This window comes from Entamoeba dispar, genomic scaffold, assembly GCF_000209125.1.
Source record: "Entamoeba dispar SAW760 scf_1105229464033 genomic scaffold, whole genome shotgun sequence".
Classification (NCBI taxonomy): Eukaryota; Evosea; order Mastigamoebida; family Endamoebidae; genus Entamoeba; species Entamoeba dispar.
In genome coordinates this window covers 1-21,380 of record NW_001855990.1, presented here as the reverse complement: position 1 = coordinate 21,380, position 21,380 = coordinate 1, and the positions used below count along the sequence as shown (strand labels likewise).

The 21,380-nt window shown below is 26.0% G+C and overlaps 11 protein-coding genes across 11 annotated transcripts, besides 22 other annotated features; 6 read left to right on the top strand and 5 right to left on the bottom strand.

Moving 5' to 3' along the window:
* Window positions 1-14: part of a sequence feature (AT_rich) that runs on past the window's edge.
* A 38-nt stretch (window positions 15-52) lies between these two features.
* On the top strand, window positions 53-871 carry EDI_161610 (uncharacterized protein; the record flags this gene model as incomplete). Its single annotated transcript, XM_001741757.1, has 1 exon — window positions 53-871. The coding sequence occupies one exon, from the start codon at window positions 53-55 to the stop codon at window positions 869-871; it is 819 nt and encodes a 272-aa protein (XP_001741809.1).
* A 224-nt stretch (window positions 872-1,095) lies between these two features.
* Window positions 1,096-1,176: a sequence feature (AT_rich).
* An 82-nt stretch (window positions 1,177-1,258) lies between these two features.
* EDI_161600 (uncharacterized protein) lies at window positions 1,259-2,719 on the bottom strand (the record flags this gene model as incomplete). The annotated part of the gene is made up of 1 exon (XM_001741756.1): window positions 1,259-2,719. One exon carries the CDS (start codon window positions 2,717-2,719, stop codon window positions 1,259-1,261), a length of 1,461 nt encoding a protein of 486 aa, XP_001741808.1.
* Window positions 2,720-2,813: 94 nt separating this feature from the next.
* Window positions 2,814-2,834: a sequence feature (AT_rich).
* Window positions 2,835-2,880: 46 nt separating this feature from the next.
* On the bottom strand, window positions 2,881-3,288 carry EDI_161590 (uncharacterized protein; the record flags this gene model as incomplete). Its single annotated transcript, XM_001741755.1, has 1 exon — window positions 2,881-3,288. The coding sequence occupies one exon, from the start codon at window positions 3,286-3,288 to the stop codon at window positions 2,881-2,883; it is 408 nt and encodes a 135-aa protein (XP_001741807.1).
* A 12-nt stretch (window positions 3,289-3,300) lies between these two features.
* Window positions 3,301-3,352: a microsatellite.
* Window positions 3,353-3,442: 90 nt separating this feature from the next.
* Window positions 3,443-3,841, top strand: EDI_161580 (uncharacterized protein; the record flags this gene model as incomplete). The annotated part of the gene is made up of 1 exon (XM_001741754.1): window positions 3,443-3,841. One exon carries the CDS (start codon window positions 3,443-3,445, stop codon window positions 3,839-3,841), a length of 399 nt encoding a protein of 132 aa, XP_001741806.1.
* A 77-nt stretch (window positions 3,842-3,918) lies between these two features.
* On the top strand, window positions 3,919-4,272 carry EDI_161570 (uncharacterized protein; the record flags this gene model as incomplete). The annotated part of the gene is made up of 1 exon (XM_001741753.1): window positions 3,919-4,272. One exon carries the CDS (start codon window positions 3,919-3,921, stop codon window positions 4,270-4,272), a length of 354 nt encoding a protein of 117 aa, XP_001741805.1.
* Window positions 4,093-4,174: a microsatellite.
* Window positions 4,273-4,360: 88 nt separating the features above from the next.
* On the bottom strand, window positions 4,361-4,909 carry EDI_161560 (uncharacterized protein; the record flags this gene model as incomplete). Its single annotated transcript, XM_001741752.1, has 1 exon — window positions 4,361-4,909. The coding sequence occupies one exon, from the start codon at window positions 4,907-4,909 to the stop codon at window positions 4,361-4,363; it is 549 nt and encodes a 182-aa protein (XP_001741804.1).
* A 26-nt stretch (window positions 4,910-4,935) lies between these two features.
* Window positions 4,936-5,018: a sequence feature (AT_rich).
* EDI_161550 (uncharacterized protein) lies at window positions 4,996-5,574 on the bottom strand (the record flags this gene model as incomplete). Its single annotated transcript, XM_001741751.1, has 1 exon — window positions 4,996-5,574. One exon carries the CDS (start codon window positions 5,572-5,574, stop codon window positions 4,996-4,998), a length of 579 nt encoding a protein of 192 aa, XP_001741803.1.
* A 14-nt stretch (window positions 5,575-5,588) lies between these two features.
* Window positions 5,589-5,635: a microsatellite.
* A 45-nt stretch (window positions 5,636-5,680) lies between these two features.
* Window positions 5,681-6,255, top strand: EDI_161540 (uncharacterized protein; the record flags this gene model as incomplete). Its single annotated transcript, XM_001741750.1, has 2 exons — window positions 5,681-5,985; window positions 6,033-6,255. 2 exons carry the CDS (start codon window positions 5,681-5,683, stop codon window positions 6,253-6,255), a joined length of 528 nt encoding a protein of 175 aa, XP_001741802.1.
* A 4-nt stretch (window positions 6,256-6,259) lies between these two features.
* Window positions 6,260-6,325: a sequence feature (AT_rich).
* A 5-nt stretch (window positions 6,326-6,330) lies between these two features.
* EDI_161530 (uncharacterized protein) lies at window positions 6,331-9,675 on the top strand (the record flags this gene model as incomplete). The annotated part of the gene is made up of 1 exon (XM_001741749.1): window positions 6,331-9,675. One exon carries the CDS (start codon window positions 6,331-6,333, stop codon window positions 9,673-9,675), a length of 3,345 nt encoding a protein of 1,114 aa, XP_001741801.1.
* Window positions 9,589-9,651: a microsatellite.
* Window positions 9,676-9,684: 9 nt separating the features above from the next.
* Window positions 9,685-9,772: a microsatellite.
* Window positions 9,773-9,788: 16 nt separating this feature from the next.
* On the top strand, window positions 9,789-16,806 carry EDI_161520 (uncharacterized protein; the record flags this gene model as incomplete). The annotated part of the gene is made up of 3 exons (XM_001741748.1): window positions 9,789-10,082; window positions 10,135-10,376; window positions 10,494-16,806. The coding sequence occupies 3 exons, from the start codon at window positions 9,789-9,791 to the stop codon at window positions 16,804-16,806; spliced, it is 6,849 nt and encodes a 2,282-aa protein (XP_001741800.1).
* Window positions 10,088-10,133: a sequence feature (AT_rich).
* Window positions 10,697-10,717: a sequence feature (AT_rich).
* Window positions 12,169-12,202: a sequence feature (AT_rich).
* Window positions 16,806-16,854: a sequence feature (AT_rich).
* On the bottom strand, window positions 16,841-17,780 carry EDI_161510 (uncharacterized protein; the record flags this gene model as incomplete). The annotated part of the gene is made up of 2 exons (XM_001741747.1): window positions 16,841-17,514; window positions 17,570-17,780. The coding sequence occupies 2 exons, from the start codon at window positions 17,778-17,780 to the stop codon at window positions 16,841-16,843; spliced, it is 885 nt and encodes a 294-aa protein (XP_001741799.1).
* Window positions 17,781-17,807: 27 nt separating this feature from the next.
* Window positions 17,808-17,844: a sequence feature (AT_rich).
* Window positions 17,845-17,986: 142 nt separating this feature from the next.
* Window positions 17,987-18,010: a sequence feature (AT_rich).
* A 64-nt stretch (window positions 18,011-18,074) lies between these two features.
* Window positions 18,075-18,132: a sequence feature (AT_rich).
* A 76-nt stretch (window positions 18,133-18,208) lies between these two features.
* Window positions 18,209-19,145: a repeat region.
* Window positions 19,128-19,852: a repeat region.
* Window positions 19,837-20,843: a repeat region.
* Window positions 20,844-20,846: 3 nt separating this feature from the next.
* Window positions 20,847-20,888: a sequence feature (AT_rich).
* Window positions 20,889-21,377: a repeat region.
* The last annotated feature ends 3 nt before the right edge of the window (window positions 21,378-21,380 follow it).

The following is a 21,380-nucleotide window of genomic DNA, read 5'->3' as shown; positions in this document are numbered from 1 at the left end:
TTAATAAATTTATTCATAACTTCATCTTAAAATAATGTAATTATTTTGAATTATGGTTGATTCATTAAATTATTATGACTTTCTTGGAATTTCTAAAGATGCCACAAATTATGAAATTAGAAAAGCATACAAAACCAAAGTACTTCATATCCATCCAGACAAAATTAAAGACCCTCAACCAAGTGACTTTGACAAATTTCATAAACTTCAATTAATCAAAGACACATTACTTGACACTGAAACAAGAAATTTGTACGACAAAATGATTGCTAGTCAATTAACCACAAGAAAACTAATCGAAGAAATGGAAACAAATAGAAAAAAGATGATTGATGAACTTCTCCAACAAGAAAAACAATATCATGAATCACAAAAAATAAAAGAGTTGTTTGAAAAACATAATAAACAAATTGAAGGTGATAGATTTGCAAAATTAATCAAAAAATGGTATTTTCATCGACAAAACAAAGCACCATCATCTATTAAACGATCTATTAGAATTTTTTGGAGTAATAAAGTACCAAAAGGATATTTTAACAAAGAATTCATCAGACAGAAGTGCTTGACGTTTGGAGATGTTGTTGGTGTTTCTCTTAAAGACCAAATGTGTTTTGTTTTATTTAAAAATGATGATACAATAACCAAAATTGAAATGAAAAGTGAACATGGGAATGTGTTTAATGATGAATTGAAAGACTCTAATATCGAAATTTTAAAAAATACATATCTTCATTCTTCAATCTCATTAAACGATTTCACACACTACGAACAACAAATATTACAAAAGGCTTATATCAAACTAAAAGAAACTAACCCAAACTTAACTAGTCCTTCTATTCATACTAACCAAAATACTTTTATAATTGATTAATATCTAATATAACTTATTTATCTTATTATTACTATTCACTTTCTTTTCTCTACTCTCTCTCTCAATTGTATCGATTCCATATTCACAAACTTTTATAATTTACTCTTTATCATTAATTTTATCATCTTTCTTTTCTCTTATTGAAATTATTCTTCTTTCAAAAATTTTACCTTCTTGTTTTTCTTTTTTATTTTTGTTTTATATAACGCAATTATTCTTTCTTCTTAATAATTTTTATTTATTATGATCTTGTAAATGTTTCATAATCTATAAATAAATTTATGAATTAAAAAAATCTATTAAATCAAGTTTTCAAGAAGATTAGAAAATAAGAAAAGTGAGAAAGAAGAAGATTTAAAAAAGAATAAACAATGACAAAAATCTAACTCAATCACTTTTACTTCTAGCACAATCAGCAGCTCCAATAATTAAATCAATTTGACCAAGAAGTTGTTGCATATTTTTATTTAGCTGAATTTCTTTTTCGAGTCTTTTTTGCATTTTAAAGAACATTTCATCAAAAACAACACTTTTACCAAGATCTTGAGCGTATAAATCTAATAACTGAGACATGACCTCAACAAGAATTTTAGTATGTAATGGATTTGGAAGTGTATTTATTAAAAATGTCATTAGAGGTTCTAATGTATTTTCATCACGACGAGATAATGCAATTTTTAAACCGTTTCTATATAAAATTTCTCTTATAACAGAAATAATAATAGTTTCATCTTTTGTTGCCAATGCCTTATCAAGAGCATCATCGTAATCAAATTTTCTGATATTTACAGAAATATCGCTCTTAGTTTTATTAATTTCAGGTTCTTTTTTTTCTTCTGATGTTTGGGTTTTACCTTGGAAGAAGTATTTTGCTGATGAAGCAGAATGGTTTTCTGCTTGTTGTGGTTGTTGTTTTGCAAATAAAATAACTTCTCCATTCGTTAATCCCACAGAAAAAGCGGTAGAATCTTTATTCATGTCAAATGAAAGAATTGGTGATGGATACACAAGATTATGTAATTTACTATAATTTGTTGTTTCATAAACATTAATTGAACAGTCTAATGATGAAGAGAATAACCTATTTCCATCAGTATCAAAAAGAATATTTGTTACAAGATTTGTATGATAACTATAATCTGAAATTTGTGAACCTGTAGTAGAATCCCATACTGTTATCATTTGCCCATTAGCAACAGCAATTAAAGTACCAACTGGATGGAATACAATATCTTCTACTGGATTTTTATGTTTAAATACATTAATTGAGTTCTTTGAACGTGTATCATACAAAACAACTGTATGATCATAAGAACCAGATGCAATAAGAAATGGATTTGTTGGACATTGAACTATAGAACGAACAGAGTCTGTATGATTGGTATATGAACCAATGACTGACTTAGTAGTAAAATCCCATGCCTTAACTACCATATCATCTCCACTAGAATATAACATTTCTTTACCCCAACAAACAGTTCTTACTGCAGCAGAATGACCAGATAATGTCCTTAATAATGTTTTATTAGTTGAATCAAATACACGCACTTTACCATCTGCACATCCAGTACTAATTAAAGCCCCATCATTTCTATATTCACAGGTATAAACAAAATCTTTGTGTCGAGTAATTACTTTAGGTTGACTTTCTGTACTTGAATGAACAAACACATTCATTCCACTACATACAGCAAATGTTTGTTTTTGAGAAGGAGAAAATCTAATACATTTAGGAGAAGGGTATGTGTAAGATGAAACAGGAGTAAAGTCGTCCCAATATTTTCCCTCTAACTCATTATCTCTTTTTTCATGAGGTGCTTTAAATAATGTGAATTGAGCTCTTCTCATGAACGATTATTATCTATTTAAGAAAGGGAAAAAACCTATTAAAACCCTTTTTATTTTCACTTTATTTATATTTCTTCAAGCAAAATATTTTCTGTTATTTATTATTATTTTTTATGTTTCTATAACAAAAAAAAGTTGGAGAATTGTAAAATATTTTGTTATTAATAACGTGCAGCAGTTGAATAGATCCATGTAGCAAGACCTGGAATACCTATAAATGATTCAGACTTTGACCTTAGTACAGCCATTACAACAAAGAATAATTTGATTATAACATAAGTGAGAAGAAGAAGTAAATATACTGTTTGGAATGCATGACCAACAGCAAGACATAAAATTAAAAATGGTAACGAAACTATAAAAAATACAGCAAATAGAAAGATTGATTGAAGTGCATATGCTTTACAATATGAATTTGTTTTTTCAGTATGCAATATAACAATTCCAGTTAATGCAGAACAACTCGCTAAAAATGATTCGATAATTAATGGCATTCCAACGCTAGTACTGCCTGTTTTAGCGTCATACGATAAAACATCATCTACATCCATATCAATATATTCAGCCATTTCTCAATACAATTATTTTCAAGTTCTTTTTTTTTAAATTTATTTTATTTTTATTTTTGTTATTTAAAAAAGTGTTTTTTTAAAATTCAAAAAAATGAATCTTTTTAGAAAAATCAATTTCAAGAGATTCTATCTCTTTTAATTATTCAGTCTAATGAGTGATTCTGAAAGGCCTATTGTTAGCCAAGAAGAACAACCAAAAGAAGAAAAAGATACTATTGTAAATTTTCAAGAAAGTGATGACGATGACGAAATAATTGATATTGAACCAATTCATACAACAACCACATCAAATAATTGGAAAAAAGTCCCGTTAATAATTATTATTAAAACAGCCCTTTGGGTTAAAGAAAAAATTCAGCAAACTATTGACCTTTCTATTTATCTCTTTGTAACTCCTTCAAAAGTTATTGTTTCTTTTATGCAAAAGCCGTTAGTTAAAAAAATAACTACTGGAATCACTTCAGTGGCTTTATTTGGAGTATGTGTTTATGCTTTTGGTTATATTCCATTCCAATACGTCAAACAATCAAAGGCATTACAATTCCACTAAATTTACTTTTTTGTTTAAGAATGAAAAAGGGTTCATCTTTTTTTTTTCATTCTCTGAAAAGAAATCTAATTTTCATAATGAGTAGTAAATCATCTAGAGTAATTTCTTTTCAAACTGAAATCAGTAAAGAATCATGCAAAGAAACAAAACCTAAAAAAACAACACACCTAAAAAGTAAACAGAAAGGGGATGCTAAAAGCGATATTGATGATATTTTCAGTGAGTTGAAAGGAAAACAAAGAAAGGCTGCTGAAGAAAAACAAAAAGAAGAAGAAAAAGCTAAAAGAAGAGAAGAAAATGGTGGAAAGAAAAAAATAAGAAGAACTGAAGAAGGGTATCGTATTTACACGCTTGAAGAACTTGGACTTGACAAAAATAAATTTGGTGGAAATACACCACTATGCCCTTTTGATTGTGACTGTTGCCATTAATTGATTTTTCTTTTATGAGTTTTTAAAAAAAATAAAAGAGTGGTCATAGCTAATATAGTGTTAATAGATTATTCAAAAGTTCATGGTTTCAAACGACAACACACGACGCGTTATTCTCTTCTGGGTGAAATGAAATCCATTCTCTAACAATTATGTCAAATAAGTGATTAATATTAGTATAGTCTAAGGCTGATGTTTCCATAAATAAGCATGAGATTGAATCTGAAAATAATTGTCCTGACTCATAGACAACTTCACGTCGCTTTTCATCACATTTATTACCAACGATAATAATAGGAATTGATTTAGAATGGTCTTTCCGTAATTCGTAAATACGATTTAAATATAATGGCAAATGAAGAAATGAGTCTTTGTTTGTGACAGAGTACATGACAATAAATGCGTCTCCTTTCGTTATTAGGTCATCATTTTGAGTTGTCATTGTTGCATTTGTATCTATAACACCAATGTCATAGTCAGTTCCATCAACTGAAACCCTGGAAACTTGTATTTGTTTTGAATGTATTGAATAATCAGACATAAACACATTTGTTGCGAATCGAGTAGCTACACTACTTTTTCCAACCCCATGATCACCTAAAAGAACAACAGATATCCTTTTTGTTGTTGAACTCATAAGATAAATAAAATAAGTTCTCAGTGATATTTAATATCTAATATAACATAAAAAAACTAAATAAATTATAAAAAATGTTATTTGAATTAACCAATAATTTTTTTAATTTCCTTCGCAAACTTAGAGGGATAATCAACGGTTTCAGTAGTCATATCACTATATAATTGTTTAATTTGTTTTCTATATCTTTTTTTGATAATTTCTTTTTCCTTTAAATAGTCCCTCATTTGTTCACTTTGAATTCTTTTATTAAATCCTTCAAGCTTCTTTTGTTTTTCTCGTAATTGTTTTAGTTCACGAGCTTTTCGTTCTTTATTTTTATTCTTTATACTAATTTTTTCTGCCTTAGCAACAGCTATTTTTTTTGCTTCTGCTTCAAGTTTCTTCTTTTTTAAATCTTCAAGTGATTTTTTTGTTTGTTCCTTAATTTCTGAAGGTTTAACTGTTTTATTTGATGAGTCCATACTTTTCTTTATTTTGTTAATAGTCATTTGAATTGGGTTAATTGTTTTTGTGGTATTAACTGGAACAGTAGTAGTATTATTATTAACGGTATTATTGAAAGGAATAGTATTATTAGAAGAGGTTACATTAACTTGAGCAGGGGTAGTTGTAGGAGTAGTAATACCATTAGAAAGAACAATGATTGCAAAGAACAACAACATTATAAATTACAAGATTTCATTTTTATATTTATTTTATTTGTTTTTTTAGATTTTTATTTTTGTAAGTCAATGAATTTCTAAAACTCAATATAATTTCTATTCTTTTATGCAACAACAAGATTTCATTGAAATAGTATTTAGAGCCTATAACACAAAAACAAACGGATGTAGAAATGTAAGAATAAGAATTCCTCAAGACTATCCTATTGAGTTTGGTGCTTTAGATGATCTTAAGTATTTAGAACAAACAAAACCAAAGAGAAGAATTGATTTCTTTTCAAGACCTCCAATCTGTTTTAAAGGAACAAGCTCTACTGCACGTTTACAAACAATTGGTGAAACAACATCATTATTAATTTGTAATAAACGATTTGCACTAAATAGAAAATCGGCGTTTAGTTATGAACTGATGTTTGTTTTTTAGAATAAAATGCTTTTTAGAGGACATTAACAAGTAGAGAAAATAAAAAACAAAGTATTGTTGACTCTGTTGACAATGATAAAGAACGTGCAGCATCTCGTGTTAGAGAAGAAGTTGAAAAATACACAAAACGATTTGGTGATGAAGGACTAACTGCAAGCTTTTTAGAAGATGATGTAAATCCAAGAAACAGTGAATTAAGTATTGATGAAGGTGAAAAACGATTATTAGAAATGAAAAATGGAATGGATGATGATTGATTGGTTTTTATAACATTTTTATTAACAAAAAATAAAATTTATTAAACAGAACTTAAAAATTTTATAAAATCTACTATGTTCTCACCAACATTAGGAGAATTAAATTTAATGCAAATCGATCTAAACACTGATATCGTTCGTATGTTTAAAGTAGAGATTCAAAGAATTATTGTTCAAAGTGTTTCATTAGAAATTATATCAAATTTACAAGAGTTTCAAAGTAAGTTATGTACTCATGACCATTGTAAATGGGTAATGGAGGTTATTGGTTGTGGATTTACCCTCCCTGTTGATGACCATAAAACTATTGCTCATTGCATCTCTTTATATGAAGAGTGGTTCGTCAATTTACAAAATGTACCAACCCCCATTGAAGAAATGCAAGATCATTATGATAGAATTGCTATGACCCAACTTACTAACTTATTGTATCAAAGAAGTGGAAGTGCTGAAAGTCTTAACGGATATGCTGAACTATGTTTAAAAGCAATTTCTATTTTAAGAGCTATTGGAACAAGATATAAACCTGGAAGTGATATGTCTAGACAGTTAGTGTGTTGTTTATTAGGTTGTATGCAAGATGTTTGTGGTAAACAACATGTAAACTCACAAAATGTAATTGTTTCTTATATTGCTGAAAAATTAATTCATGCAGTTTATGAAGTTTGGCTTAATTATGGAGAAGCAGATGAAGAGTTATGGGGTGTTTTCCAAGAGTGTCATAAGGTATGGGCTAAGACAAAAGAAGTGGCATTGGCATGGGTTGATGTAACATTGCGTTTACAAAAAACTTTCTTAACGGCTGTAGAATCAAAACAAAATGATGTTAGTTTAGTAATTACAAATGAAAAAGCACAAGTAGATGCACATTATACTTTAAAATATTTCTTAAAAACATGGATTCGATTTATTCATTTATGTGGTACTCCTGCACAGTTACAAGACGCAGCAGTTGTACTAGTTATTACTGATGGTATTTCATTATTTGTAAAAAATATGATTGAGTGTTATAAAGATGGAAGATATCCAAATGCACCAGATGGAAATACTATAATTAAGTTATTTGGAGAACCACTTGCACAAGTTGTTCTTTGTCTTGACCATATAAGATATGAACTTGCAGTTAATGTTGCAGTAACTACTATAGGAACAGTGTTTGGAGTAACTACTGCAAGAACCACATTCAGACCAGAAAATCTATCAATATTATATGAAGTAATGAGTGAGGCTATATTATCAAGAAATGGAAAAATTATTTTGTCTGGTATTAGAATACTTAACCGACTTCTTTTATTATCATTCCCTTCACAAGAAATTATTTATCCTTCAATTATAAAAGCAGCTGAAAGAATTTCAAATATGGTTGACCCTGGAAGTTTAGATACAAGAACAAGTTGTATCGAATTACTTGGACTAATACATCTTTCATTCTCAAAACAACGACAAGAAATTGCTTGTCATGAAGTAGGAACGGATAATATTTTTTGTTTTAGTAATTTTTCAAAAGAGTTTTTGGCTATTTGTGAAGTATTCTTACAAACAGAAACAAATCCAGTTAATTTAAAAGATATGTTTGTGTTACTTTCTAGATTCTTCAATGATATTGTTCCAAGGGAAGGACCAACTATTGTAGAACAATTTATTCCAGTCCTTGAAAAGAACATTTATAAATTTGTTGGTGCTTTAGTAGAAAAAAGATTACACGAATCATTTACTGAAATGATGAGGGTACTAAAAACAGTATTAGTAGAAGTAGGAGAGCATAAAGTCTTATTAGATTTATTGATGATAATTCATTCATTTATTGAAACATATTATAAATCATCTCCTATTATTGATGATTTCTTACAAGTGTATTCAATTTACTTTGGTGCTTGTTATTCATTTATTCAACAAGACACATTGTTAAAAGTTATTGGATTATGTGGTCAGATATGTGCTTGGTTTAATGACCAACAAAAAAGAGCTTCATTAGAGAATTATACTTTCCCTCAGTCATTACTTTCTTCATTACAAATTGATGTTGCTGATTATTTCGAAGAAATGAATGAAGTAATTCTTATGAATGCATATAATGACCATCACATTCAAGCCTTTGATGAATTCATGAAAATATTTGTTTATAAAGATCAGGCTGTAATTACAGTTGCTGAACTTCCATGGGAGAAGGGAAGTGCTATTGTTATCATTAGAACAAAATATGGTAAGACTGCTCGTCATGTACACCTAACTCATGATGAAAACAAAAAAACAGTTATTAATGGTGTATTAACAAAGGGAAGTGATGAAATTACTAAAGAAAGTGAAATACCAGTTTCATGGATTGAAGAATTTAACACCGTTTCATTAGATAAAATAGTTACTGCTGAAAATGCATGTAATAATGTTCCTCATGTAGCTCAAAATGAGGACGTTCTCACTGCTTCTGCTCTTTACAATACCAGTCTCTGTTGCAAAGCTATTATTTCAAGAACCCTTATAGGGGCACTTGGATTAGTTGATTTATCTGGAGAAAAACTTCATCCATTAGGTTTGAGTGATGACTTGATCACTAGTTTATTGGAACTTGATGTACTTCCAACAAGAAACTTGATTGGTGTTACTATTTTATATGGTCCTGACTCATCTGCACCATCTCCAATTTATAACTCTGTTATTCGTGGGTTAGGGCATATTGTTGATCCTCAAACACATAAGGGATTTAGTGGGTTATATGCTGGAAGTGATCAAAAATTCATGTACTATTCAAATGAAGAAGCTGAAATGGTATTCCATATCAATACCCTTAGTGGATTAAATGAAGAAGAAGCTGTTGATGCAGATAACATTGTTGTATTTTGGAATTCTTCTCCATATGATACAGAAATTGAAACTATTGAAGGTAAATTTACTATTATTATTCTTCCAACTCAATCTGATGTTCTCAGAGTTATGACCAATTCCCCTTGTGGTGTTTTAGTTAAAGAACAACTTGTTTCTCCAGCATCCCTACCAGGACTTATAAGGCATGCTGCTTTGAATTATTCAAGACCAGTTTATCTTGCGCCAACAACAAATCCAATTTATAAGAGAAGTGAATACATTAGGTCATTAAATCTATTTGTTGATGTCCAAAATCCAAGGGCTGAAGTTCATTGTCTTTTGTCATCAGAAACAATGCAAAATGTCAACTCATCAAATCTTCAATTTTGTGTTGAGATTGTCAAAACTGAAAAAAAAGAACAAAGAGGTAATTTCCTTACTAGAAAAGCAACCCCAAAACCAGCAAAAGTTGAACCAACAGACGCTGACACAAAGAAGAAAGGACATTCATTCAAGCTAAGTTTATTTAGCAAGAAAAAGAAAGAAGATAAGGAGAAAGACAAAACGGATAAGAAAGAAAGAAAAGAAAAGGAACTTGAACGTTCTGCAATTAATTAAATTTCTTTTAAAATAAAAAAATAATAAAAGTAAAATTGTGAATAAAATTTTTTTGAAAGAGAAAAAAAAATAAGAAAAAAATAAATTAAACTAAAAAAAGTAATTGTAAAATAATGAGTTTATCACCTGGTCTGTCTGACATTAGATATAAACGTCGAACAGTAGCTGACGTTGAAAAGACAGCTCAGCTCAGAAAAGTTTTTAATTGTTATGATACTGAATGTGTAAGTGAATTAAATACTGAACAACTAAGAAGGTATTTTGCAAAAGAAAAAGGATTATATTTATCTCAAGAAGATATTAAGAAAATACTTTCTGAAATATTACAATATAATTTTAGATTACCATTTACAGACTTTGCACAACTCAATGACTATATTGAAACCAATAAAAACACTTTGAAAGAAGTTTGTTTAAAAGATTTTATTTTATCAAACAAAATTTTTATTAAATAAATAGAAAAGTAATGAAAGAAATCAATGTTCTGTATTATTTGAGTCACAACTTCTTGAAGATAAAGATCGAATTCCTTATTTTTCTAATATTTTAAGTCCTAAAGACATAACTTTTGTAACAAAAAAACGACCAGAACAAAGTCATTTAAAATATATTGAAGGAATTTCATCAATAGAAAATGACTCTATAGTAAAAATGTTTATAGACATATTATTTGCTGATTTAAATAATGTTATAATGAAAAAGTAATATCCGAACCTCCAAACCTTTTGATCACGTTATGTTAATTTTGATGGAGACGAAACTATTGCAAATGAAGTATCAGTTTCATTATTAAATAATGATAATTGTATTGAAGATAGAAGAACATTAAGAGAGCCATTATTTGATATGGTAAGAACTCAAACTAAATTAAATATTACACCGATTAAACCAATAACATATGATGCTATTTCATATTATTCATGTCAAATTACAGATATTCAATTTGGAGTATGTACTTCAGCAAAAGGATTTATAGAACCATTATATGGATATTTTGCTGTATATGATTATAGTGAACATGAAAAAAAATTTATAAAAATAACAGAAAGTTTTAGAGTTGATATCAATAATTCTGATGTTAGAGTTTCTGGACAATGGATTACAGCTAAAGATACACAAAGAGATGTTAACAAATTCATTCTTCCATTAGAAATAAATAAATATAGTAACCATGAATTAAAAGGGGTTTTAACAATTTATAAAAATGCAGAAGCTGATTTGTTTCAAAGAGAACTTTATTTTACAGAAAAGAAAAATATAAAACCAAGAGAAGTAAAAAAGTTTATAATGGACAATATGTATTTACAATATGTTTGTGTTGGATTTGCAGAGTTTAAATTTTCAAATGATGGGAAGTTAAGTGTTGCACCAAGATTAGGATTTTGTCAATTAAAAATGGAAAAAGAAGAAGACATAGCAACATTGTTTTCTCCATCTGTTAAATCAAAACAAATTAATGGAGAATGGAAAATGAAAATAACACAAGTTAATTTAGAAGAAATGGAAAATATAGTTGATTGGAATGATCATGGAATTTCAGAAAATGAAGTTACAGAAAATTCAACTCGTATTCTTCAACCGTTAGAAATGAGAGAAAATCATTTTTCTCACAACTTATTTATTTATCCATTAAAAGTTACATCATCCTCATTTTCATTAAAGAAAAAGTTTAATAGTGCAGTTGTTAAAATATATTTACAAGATACTCAAACAATTCCTGAATCAAAAAGTTTGGAAGTATTTTATCCTATTCTTCCGGGAAGACCTTTTGATAAAAGTTTTACAACAGCTGCACCTTATTCAAAAAATAATATTTATTTTGATGAAGCTAAATTAAAATTACCTTTAAACATTAATGATTCGCACCACTTACTATTTATTGTTGATGATGTCTTTGAAGAAGACCCAAATACTAAAGAAACTCGTTTTGGATTTCTTCCATTATTTGAACATGGTCATTTAATTCAAAATGATGTTTATAAAATTGAATTATTTAAAGGACCAATAATGGAGTCATATTTAAATGCTAAAAAATTACCTGATACAAAAAAGATGGTTTTACATGTCCGTCTTAATTTTCTTACTCAATTTATGGTTCAAGATGAAACAGTATATAAATTAATTCGTTCAGTTGACTCCAATTCTTTTAAAAGTATTAACAATGTTTTAGAATTATTCTCTCAACTTAAAAAGAATCAACCATATAAAAATCAGTTAATTCATTCTTTCCCATTACTAATGAAATTAATGTTACAATTATTTAATAATGAAATATCTAATACGGAGTCTGGAAAAAATTTAGTATTGTCAATGCTTCATTTAATGGATGCTATAGAAGATGATTCTTTAAAGGATTCTTTTGTAAAAGAACAATTTAAAGAAGATTTTAATCAACCTCAAAAAGAAATGATATTTGATTCATTAACAAGATCGTTAGTAGCAACACTTTCAGTAAATGGTATGCATGTTAGTATTGCAAAACACCTTAACTTCTTTTTAAAAATTATAATAAAATCATTATTATTTTGGATGCAAAAAGAAGATCTTTTTGAAAAGGAAAATAGGTTTCAATTAATTGCCATTCAATACTCACAAATATCAACACAGTTTAAAACTGAATTAATTAATCTATTTGAACAATTAGCTATTTTTATTAGAAAATCCGTTCAATCTAAAAGATATTCTTATTTAAATTATGTGAATTATATTATAGGTCAATTTTTAAAAGATTTATTGAGATTTTATTCAAGAACAACTACAATGGAAGCATTAGAATCTTATATCAATACTCTTTCATGTTTTTATGAAAAGAAAAGTGCAACATTATTTAATCCTAAAAACAGTAAATATGGTGATGAAGGTGATGAGTCTTGGAAAATTATTCAGTTGTTAAAGATTGATTTTATTAGAGACTTACATCAATTTGTATATTTTTATGAAATTAATGTTCCTACTATTTCACCAATGACATCTTGTGCTAAATTTATTGAAAACATTTTCAATAAACATTATTTTGTTGAATTTACTGTCCAACATTTAACCGACTCAATGGCAAGAGATGATAGTGTTTGTAAATACGCATTGATGGTTTTAGCTGAACAAATCATTAAAATGGATACTTACAGAGGATGGACTGAGGAAGAACGGTCATGTATTGCTGAAATGTATTTCAGTTATGTGAATTATGTTTGTATTGAGTATAAAAGAATGGTGGCTAGATGGCATAGAGCTCAAACAGTAACTACTACTCATTCTCAAGTAGATGACATCAGTACAACAAATTCTTCAGAAGTAGTATTAGAACAATCACCAGAAATTTCAGGTAATTATTTACAAATACTTTATTTGTTATTTTTCTGGGTATTTAAAAATCTATCACATCAAACACTTTCTGATTTAATTAGAAAAACAAATCAGTCTTTACTCAAAACAATATTAACTGTTACTAAAGATGGACTTAATGTTATTGGTTCATTAAAAAATAGTAAAACTTTTCTTATGAACGAATTTGCAGATATGTTTAGAAAGAGTAGAGATGAATTATGTGATGGCAAAGATTTAGGAACTATTCCTTATGTTTATTCTTTAACTAGTTCATGTGATTCATTACTTGGTAATGAAATGATTATTGACAACGTTAATTTGGTTGCATTAGAAATTGTTGACACTATTTTTAAAATGTATTTTACTCGTGATGACCTTCCTGTTGTTTCTATCCTTTTTTATGTATTAGGAAAATCATTATTTAATACGTGTATGACAAATACATATTACCCATTATTCCTTTCTTATATTCGTTTTATTATTAGAGAAAAAACAGAATTTTTATTCCAGAGTAATTCTAGACTTGCTTTTGATATTGTTAATGGACTAATTTGTTTATGTACTAAGAAAATTGCTCCACTAAGACAAGAGGCTATTGCTACTCTCTATTTATTTACAAAAAAAGATTATGAAAGAAATGAAAAATCTACTCGAATTACTCAAATTCATATTATCAGTAGTTTATTTGATCTTCATCTTCATTCAAATGAAACAATTTCTTCTGTTAGTAATGAAGCTTCTGATGGGTTTATTCATAAAGCAATTGAATTATTAGGAAAATGGGCAAAAGAAGATTTTGCTTCAAAGAAACGATTTTCAGTTGACCAGACTCAAGCGATTGAATCTAATAAGATGATTGATTCACAACTAGATACATGGATTAAGTTTAGTGATGAAGAGAAATTAGGACTAATCAACTCTATTCAAAAAGAAATTCAATCAGTTGGTAAAAGAAGATGTGTATTAAGAGGATTAGAATATTTAAAAGAAATCTGGAGTGAAAATAGTAAAGTACTCAAAGAAATTAACAAATTATGTACTGAAGTTATTCCATTAGTTGAACAAGAGGATCAAGGATTTATTCTTGAACGTAAGGCATCAGATTTAGCTTCTGAATGGATGATTAGTATGAGAGATGCAACTGCATTACTTACAAAAGAAGATGTGGATATAGATTCATTAAATAATATGCAAGAGTCATTACAAAAACAAACAACCACATTGATTGATTTAATAAAACAAATTGAAAAGCTTGGAAGTAAATTTGATTTATCTCAAAGAAATTTAATGATTGCAATGCAGATGGTTGTTGATTTAAATAAAATTCGATTAAAAGGATTACAAACAGAATCATCAACAAAAAATTCTACACATGAACAGGCAATGAATTTTATTGAAAAACAAGAAAAAAATAGATTAGAAATTGCTAGTGAATATAAAAAAATCAAAAGTGATGCTGAAACAAAAGGAACATTACTTGAAGTTGCTGAATATACCCTTCAACAATATAGATTAATGCAAGACAACATTGATAGAAGACACCATCAAATGAAGGAAGAAGATCTTAAATGTAATGGAATGCCAGGATGGGAAACTGTTTTTGTTCAATGGGAAACTATTCTTCCAAAGGCTGTTTCATTGTTAAATGAGTTAATTGAAATTCAAACAATATTAGATGGATTAAATAAAAATGAAATTATTCATAAAGAAGATATTTATGCAGAATTTGCAGCATCAGAACAATTAATTAAAATTTGTGCATGGTGTATTGAGGTAAATGAAACTATTCATTTTCCAGTAGAATGTGTTTCAGAATTACCACAAAGAATACTTGTTGCAAATGAATTAATGAAACAATTTACGAGTATTGAAAAAATGATTCAATTTGTTAAAACAGAATATGGAGATGCTGAAAATAAACAACAAAAGAAATATATGTTTGATGAATTATTTAAACAATACGTTGAAAAAGATAATTGGAAGAGTTCATTAGCAAGAAAAATTCAAGAGATGCAAGATATTTATCAAAAAGAAACAGACAGAGAACAAAGAGAAACAGAATACAAAAAATTATTACAAAGAGTCATACAACTAATTCAAATGGGAGATGACTATCAAGAAGATGTATCAAAAATTTGTGAAAGAATTATAGAATTAGAAAAGATAGATTCTAGTGTTGTTGATGTTATAAGTGATGACGATTTTAAAATACTTCAAAAATTAAAAGAGACAAAGAAAGGATATTCTTCCTTACTTAAAGGATTTGGAAAGAAAACTCCAATGGAAAAGAAAGAAGAAAGTTCAAGTGACCAATTTATTTCAGAATTAAAGATTTTAGAAGGACAAACAAATAGTATTTTATGTGAATTACAAAAATTAAACGAGTTAGAAGAAAAGAATTATGGTAATGATGTTGTAATGGAAAAATATTTAAGTATTGCAGATAATTCAATGGAATCACCTTATTTCCATTTAAAATGGTATAACACGATTTATATGAAACAAAAAGAATTAGAAAATTATATGGAAGCTGGAGTTGCTGCTGTTCATGAAATTTATTTTATTTATAAAGCTATTATTGAGCCAAGTGGTATAATTCTTAAAGAAAGTTATTTAAGAGAAATTACTGAAGATTTTCTCCATTATAAAACTTCATCTGTTGGATTGTCATCAACTTTCCTTGATGACAATACTAATTCATTTGTTTCAGCAGTTGACGATGCTATTGAAATGTTTGAGAAAGCTGATCATAGAAAATTTGCAATTGCATTATGTAATTTTATAATTCCTTATTTTGCAAATAATCATGAATACAACGCATTAGCAGAAAAACACAAAATGATTCATAAAATGTATTATGAAATGAGAACGACTATTTCATTACCTTTTTATTTTTATTCAGTAAGGTTCCTTGGTAAAATATTTAGAAGTAGGGATAATGATACTAATGAAATTTTTAGTCTTATTGAATCACAAAAAGCTTTGTCTTCAACAACCCCAAAAATAGTAAATGATAATGAAAGTGTATCAAGTACTGATTCTCGTGAAATAATTTTAGATTGTGATAATGAATATATTTATATGAGTAAACAAAAGTTAGTTGAATTCAAAAAATATTTAGAGACTTTACATAAAACTTCAGGTGCTATTGTTATGTCTGAGGCTGAAGCTGAAAAAGAACAAATTGATCCAAATGGAGATAAACCTGTGATTATATTAAATAATGTTAAATGCTTTGTTGATGGAAGAGTGAGTAATGATTTTGTTAAATGTAATACATTTGTAAATGAAATTGCTAAAGGAAAAGGTGCGGAAGTAGTTAAAACAAGAAGAATTATCACAACGCATAGATATTTCCCATCAGTTATGGAAAGGGAAGCTGTTATTAAGAAAACTGAAATAACATTGTCTCCAGTAGAAACCGGTATTGCAGATGTTGATATGATGATTCAAGGACTTAATAATGATATCTGTAAATTAAAATCAGATAAAAATGCTTCTGTTAGTGGGTTACAACGATTATTAATGGGTATTTTAAGTGCTAATGTAAACGGGGGAATTGGACTATATTTAACATATTTTTTGTCAAAAGAAAATATTCATAAATATAAAGAAAATGAATTAGCAGAATTATTCCTTATCATTGAACGAATTATGGCACTTTCAAAAGAAGGACTAATGATTCATAAAAATAAAATGAAAGTTGAAAATGCACAAATTCAAAACGTTATGGAAGAAGGTTATCTTCAACTTGAAAAATTAACAAAAGAAGTTAGAAAAACTTTAACTGAAGCTGGAATCTTGTGAAAATAACTTAATAAATTTTTAATTGATTTAATGTTCAAATTAAAATTAGTGAACTATCTATGTGTTGATAATTATTATAATATTCAATAACTACAGTAAGTATTAAAGAAGTAATAGCTAATACACATACTATTCCATTTAAAATTTCTTGAGTTAGTATATAATAGCAACCTATTACAATAATAAGAAAGAAAGAATTTAATAGACTTTGAAATTTAAATGGTACTTGAAGGAATAATTGATATAATAAAGTTGATAAAATTCCTAAAACAGTTCCAAGTATTGCTTGTCGAGGAGTATGATATCCAATAATTAATGTATCAAAAAGAGTTCCCCATGAAAATAGAATATAACCAAAGAAAAGCATCATTCCAATTACACTTTGAAATGATTTACTTTTTTGAAATGGATGGAAATTAAATTCAAAAAATTTAGTGGTTTGAATTTGAAAGACTTCTGTTGCAAAAAATATAAAAAATGGATTTTTTAATTCTAGTGAAATAGAATCAACCAAATGAGTTAGTACTTGAAAATAGTAAATGTAAGTAAAATAATGCCCACTAATACCGTTATTTTTACTTTCATTTAATGAACATTTTTTATCATTCATATACATTTTACTAATTATAATTAAAGTATAGAGACTACTAAAAAGTATGTAGGCATTTAAAAATTCAATAATAATAGATATTATTACAATGGTATGTGCTAATTTATTGATTTAATGCAAAGAAAAATTAATTTTTACAAAAATAAAACAAACTTCGAGTAATACGAATAGAACAAACAACCACAATAATAAGTAATAAGATTTTAGATATAATCTGAGGATTTAATAATTGATAAATTCCTGTCCTTTTTAATTGATTAAAATCAGAGTGACATTGTGTAAATCCAGTATCAAGAGAAATGTATGTTGTTAAACAAAAAAGAGGAAAAAGAAAATAAATAAATGTCCAACTTATTTGAAGCATAAAACAACACTTATTTTTAAGTTCTTCTTTTTTTTTTCTTAAATAAAATAATATTAATTAAAATGGACAACTATTAATTTTGTGTTATTAATGTTATTGTAATTTACGTGTTGTTATAACAATAAAGTATATTAAAAATTTTAAAGTAAATACTAAAGATGGTAAAAGTACAATAACTAATTAAAGACAAGATAAACACGAACAACTTTTTTTATTAAAATAAAATTAATGTGTTATCAACAAATTTAACAAAGAATAATTTTTGTAAATCTAATAAAATTCAATGAGCATTTCAAAATTATTTAAAAAATTTCTGATAACTTAATTCTATTACAAATAAATTAAAATTAATGATTAAGAATTTATCATAGTTCTACAAATATCATTAATCATCTTCCTTTGTTTATTTAATAATAACAATTGAAATAAGATCCTTTTATCAATTCAGAATATACAACAAATTTTGATACTATGGCTATTGAGTAATGCCATAGAATCTTGTAAAGAAAATCAATCAACAAACAGGTATTCAAGTTCAAAGAAAAGAAAGAACTTCAATACCAATAAAATGCATAATAATGATAAAAAAATAACAAGAAAAAAGTGAATAGAAAAAGAAGAACACAAAGAAAAACAAATAAGAAAGAAAGTAAATATAATGGTAATAAACATTATACAAATAAGAAATCTAAATTATTAACAAAAAAAGAAATTAAAATGAAAATTAAAAGAATAACAAGAAAATGGGAGGAAGGAAAATAATCAGAAATAAATAAAAAATAAGAAGATAAAGAGAATATATAATATTCTCCAAGAAGTATATTCAATAATAAATAATAAAGTAATACAGAAAATCAAAGAAGAATTCAAAGATAAAACAAAATAAATGAAGAAGATATTAAAACAAATAAAGAATGAATCAAAAAACAAAAAACAAAGAGATGAAATAAAATTACAATAATAATAAATTAAAAATAACATAAATAAAAAACACAAGATAAAGAAGAAGAATATAACAAAGAAGAAATCAACACACTTCAAAATAAAATCAAAGAATTAGAAGAAACTATTAAATAACTTCAAACAAAAAAGATGGAAGAAGAACGAACCATTTCAAATGAAATGATTCAAAAAACACGAGAAACAGTCAGGAAAGAGTTTGAAGAAGAAATAGAAAAGATTCAAACACAAATAAACAATATTCAAACTACATATAATGAAATAAGAAAACTCTAAATTAAAATAATAAAATAATTCATTACAATGAAAAATAAATGAAATAAATGGTAGAAGGAACATAGAAGTAGGAGGTAAGAATGAAATTATTCGAACCCTCCGAGCTAGCTATGAGATGTTGAAGAAGGACATAAGAGATAAATAAAACAAAACACTGAATATCAAAAAAAGTATAATTGAAAACTATGAGATTACAGAAAAACAAGAAAAGAATTAGACAATACACAAGAGAAAATGGAGAAAAAAAATCAAGTAATATCAATTCATCAACAATTTATTGATTATTTTTTATTTCAGAAATAGAGAAGAAGAAAACAATGATATTAATGATAAATACACAACCAATACTGAGAACATCATCATCATGGATAATACAAATGAACAAAACTATCATTATGAAAAATAATATTAGAAATAAAAGAACAAAACACTGAATATCAAAAAAACAAGAAATGATAATCAGTCAAGAAGAGAAGAAAACACAACAAATCAAACAAATAGAATTTTAATTGATATGTTGTATTGATTTGAATTAATTTGTTAAATAAGAAATTAAATAAGAAATTAAGATGAGAACAAATAGAAAACATAATAAAAGTAATAAATAATAATGTAAATATTGAGAAAGAATACATTAATAATATTAAAAAGTCATATAGAATAAAATAAACAACTAAAATATATATTAAAATGAAAATGAACTCAATCATAGAAGGGAAAGTAGAGTGTAATCCAATAATAAAAAATATTATCATAAAAAATAACATTATTGATATTGATAATGAATATCTTAACTCTATCATCAATCAAGTTAAAAAAATGAAAATAAATTAAATCATAATTTAGAATGAAAAATACATAAATTATGATAATATCATCATCACATTAGATGATTTAAATTTAATTATGATGAAAATAAATAACTAGAAATCATCATGTATTGACATTATATATTTATATTAAATGAAGAGAATATCAACATCAAGAGAATATATTCTTAATATATTTAATAAATAGTTAAATTTCAATAAAATCATCAAATTAAATATGGTAAATTGAAGAATAATATTAATTAATAAATGAAGTGATATGAACAATGTTATTAATTAACATCATATCAAATGTATGAATGTAATTATGAAAATATTAATATCATTATTAAAATAGAATATTTCATATAGAATTAATATGAATAATAAATAATTAAAAATTATTAAAAATCAATTATGATATAAATTATAATTTCTTGATGATAAATAATGAATAATTAATAATCATATATTAAATTATCAGAAATAAGATAAATATACAAAATATGTAGATTCATATTATGATATTAATAAATTATAGAATCAATAATATGAATAAGTAATATAAATATTAAAATAATTTAATATAAAATGAATCAACATAAATAATATATAAAATATGATGAATAGAATGAATATAATCATATGACATAAATATAATGAATATAAATGATATACTAAAATGATTAATTTTACATTATGATTCATTATCATCTCTATCATCATCAAAATAAATATAAATTCTCAAATCAATGAATACAAGTTCAATAATATAAATTATATATTATATAATGAAGAAATAAGAATAATTACACAAATAAATTAAATAAATAATAAATAGAATAAAGAAATGAATGAAAATAAAACAAGAAATAAAGAATATTAACCAAATATCATCTTGAAATGTAAATGTCACAATAAATGAAAGAGAAGAATTGTATAGATATTTAAATGTATGATAATCAGATGAAATTAATAATATGTTCAAATATAAAATCATCAAATAAAAGATAGAAAAATCATAAATAAACAAATTATAGATAAATAACAATAATATTAAATATTATTATTTTATTTTCTTCTATTTTCTTGTTTTTATTATTGTTATTTAAAATAATAAAAATAAAATAACATTTATTAAAATAATAAATAAAATGATGTATTATAATGTGTATTTAATTATTTAATCATCTCATTTTAATCTGATATTCATTAAATTAAAATGAAATCAGTGATGAGTAACCAACTAATTAAAGAAGTAGTAGAAACACTTCCAAATATTCAACAATCAATTGATGATACTAATAAACATTATCAATATTATTTAGGTTGTATTAAAAATGAAATATTTGAGAAACAAGATAATGAAACATATGAACAAGCAATTAAAAGAGGAGAAGGAATATTTGATAGAATAGATGAAGTAGTTAGAAGAAGAAGAATAGTAATAGAAAAAGGACAAGAAACAATTAATCAAATGGAAATAATTAAAAATAAAATGAACAAAATAATAGAAAGATGTTATAAAGATGAAGAAGCAGTTAATAAAGCAAAG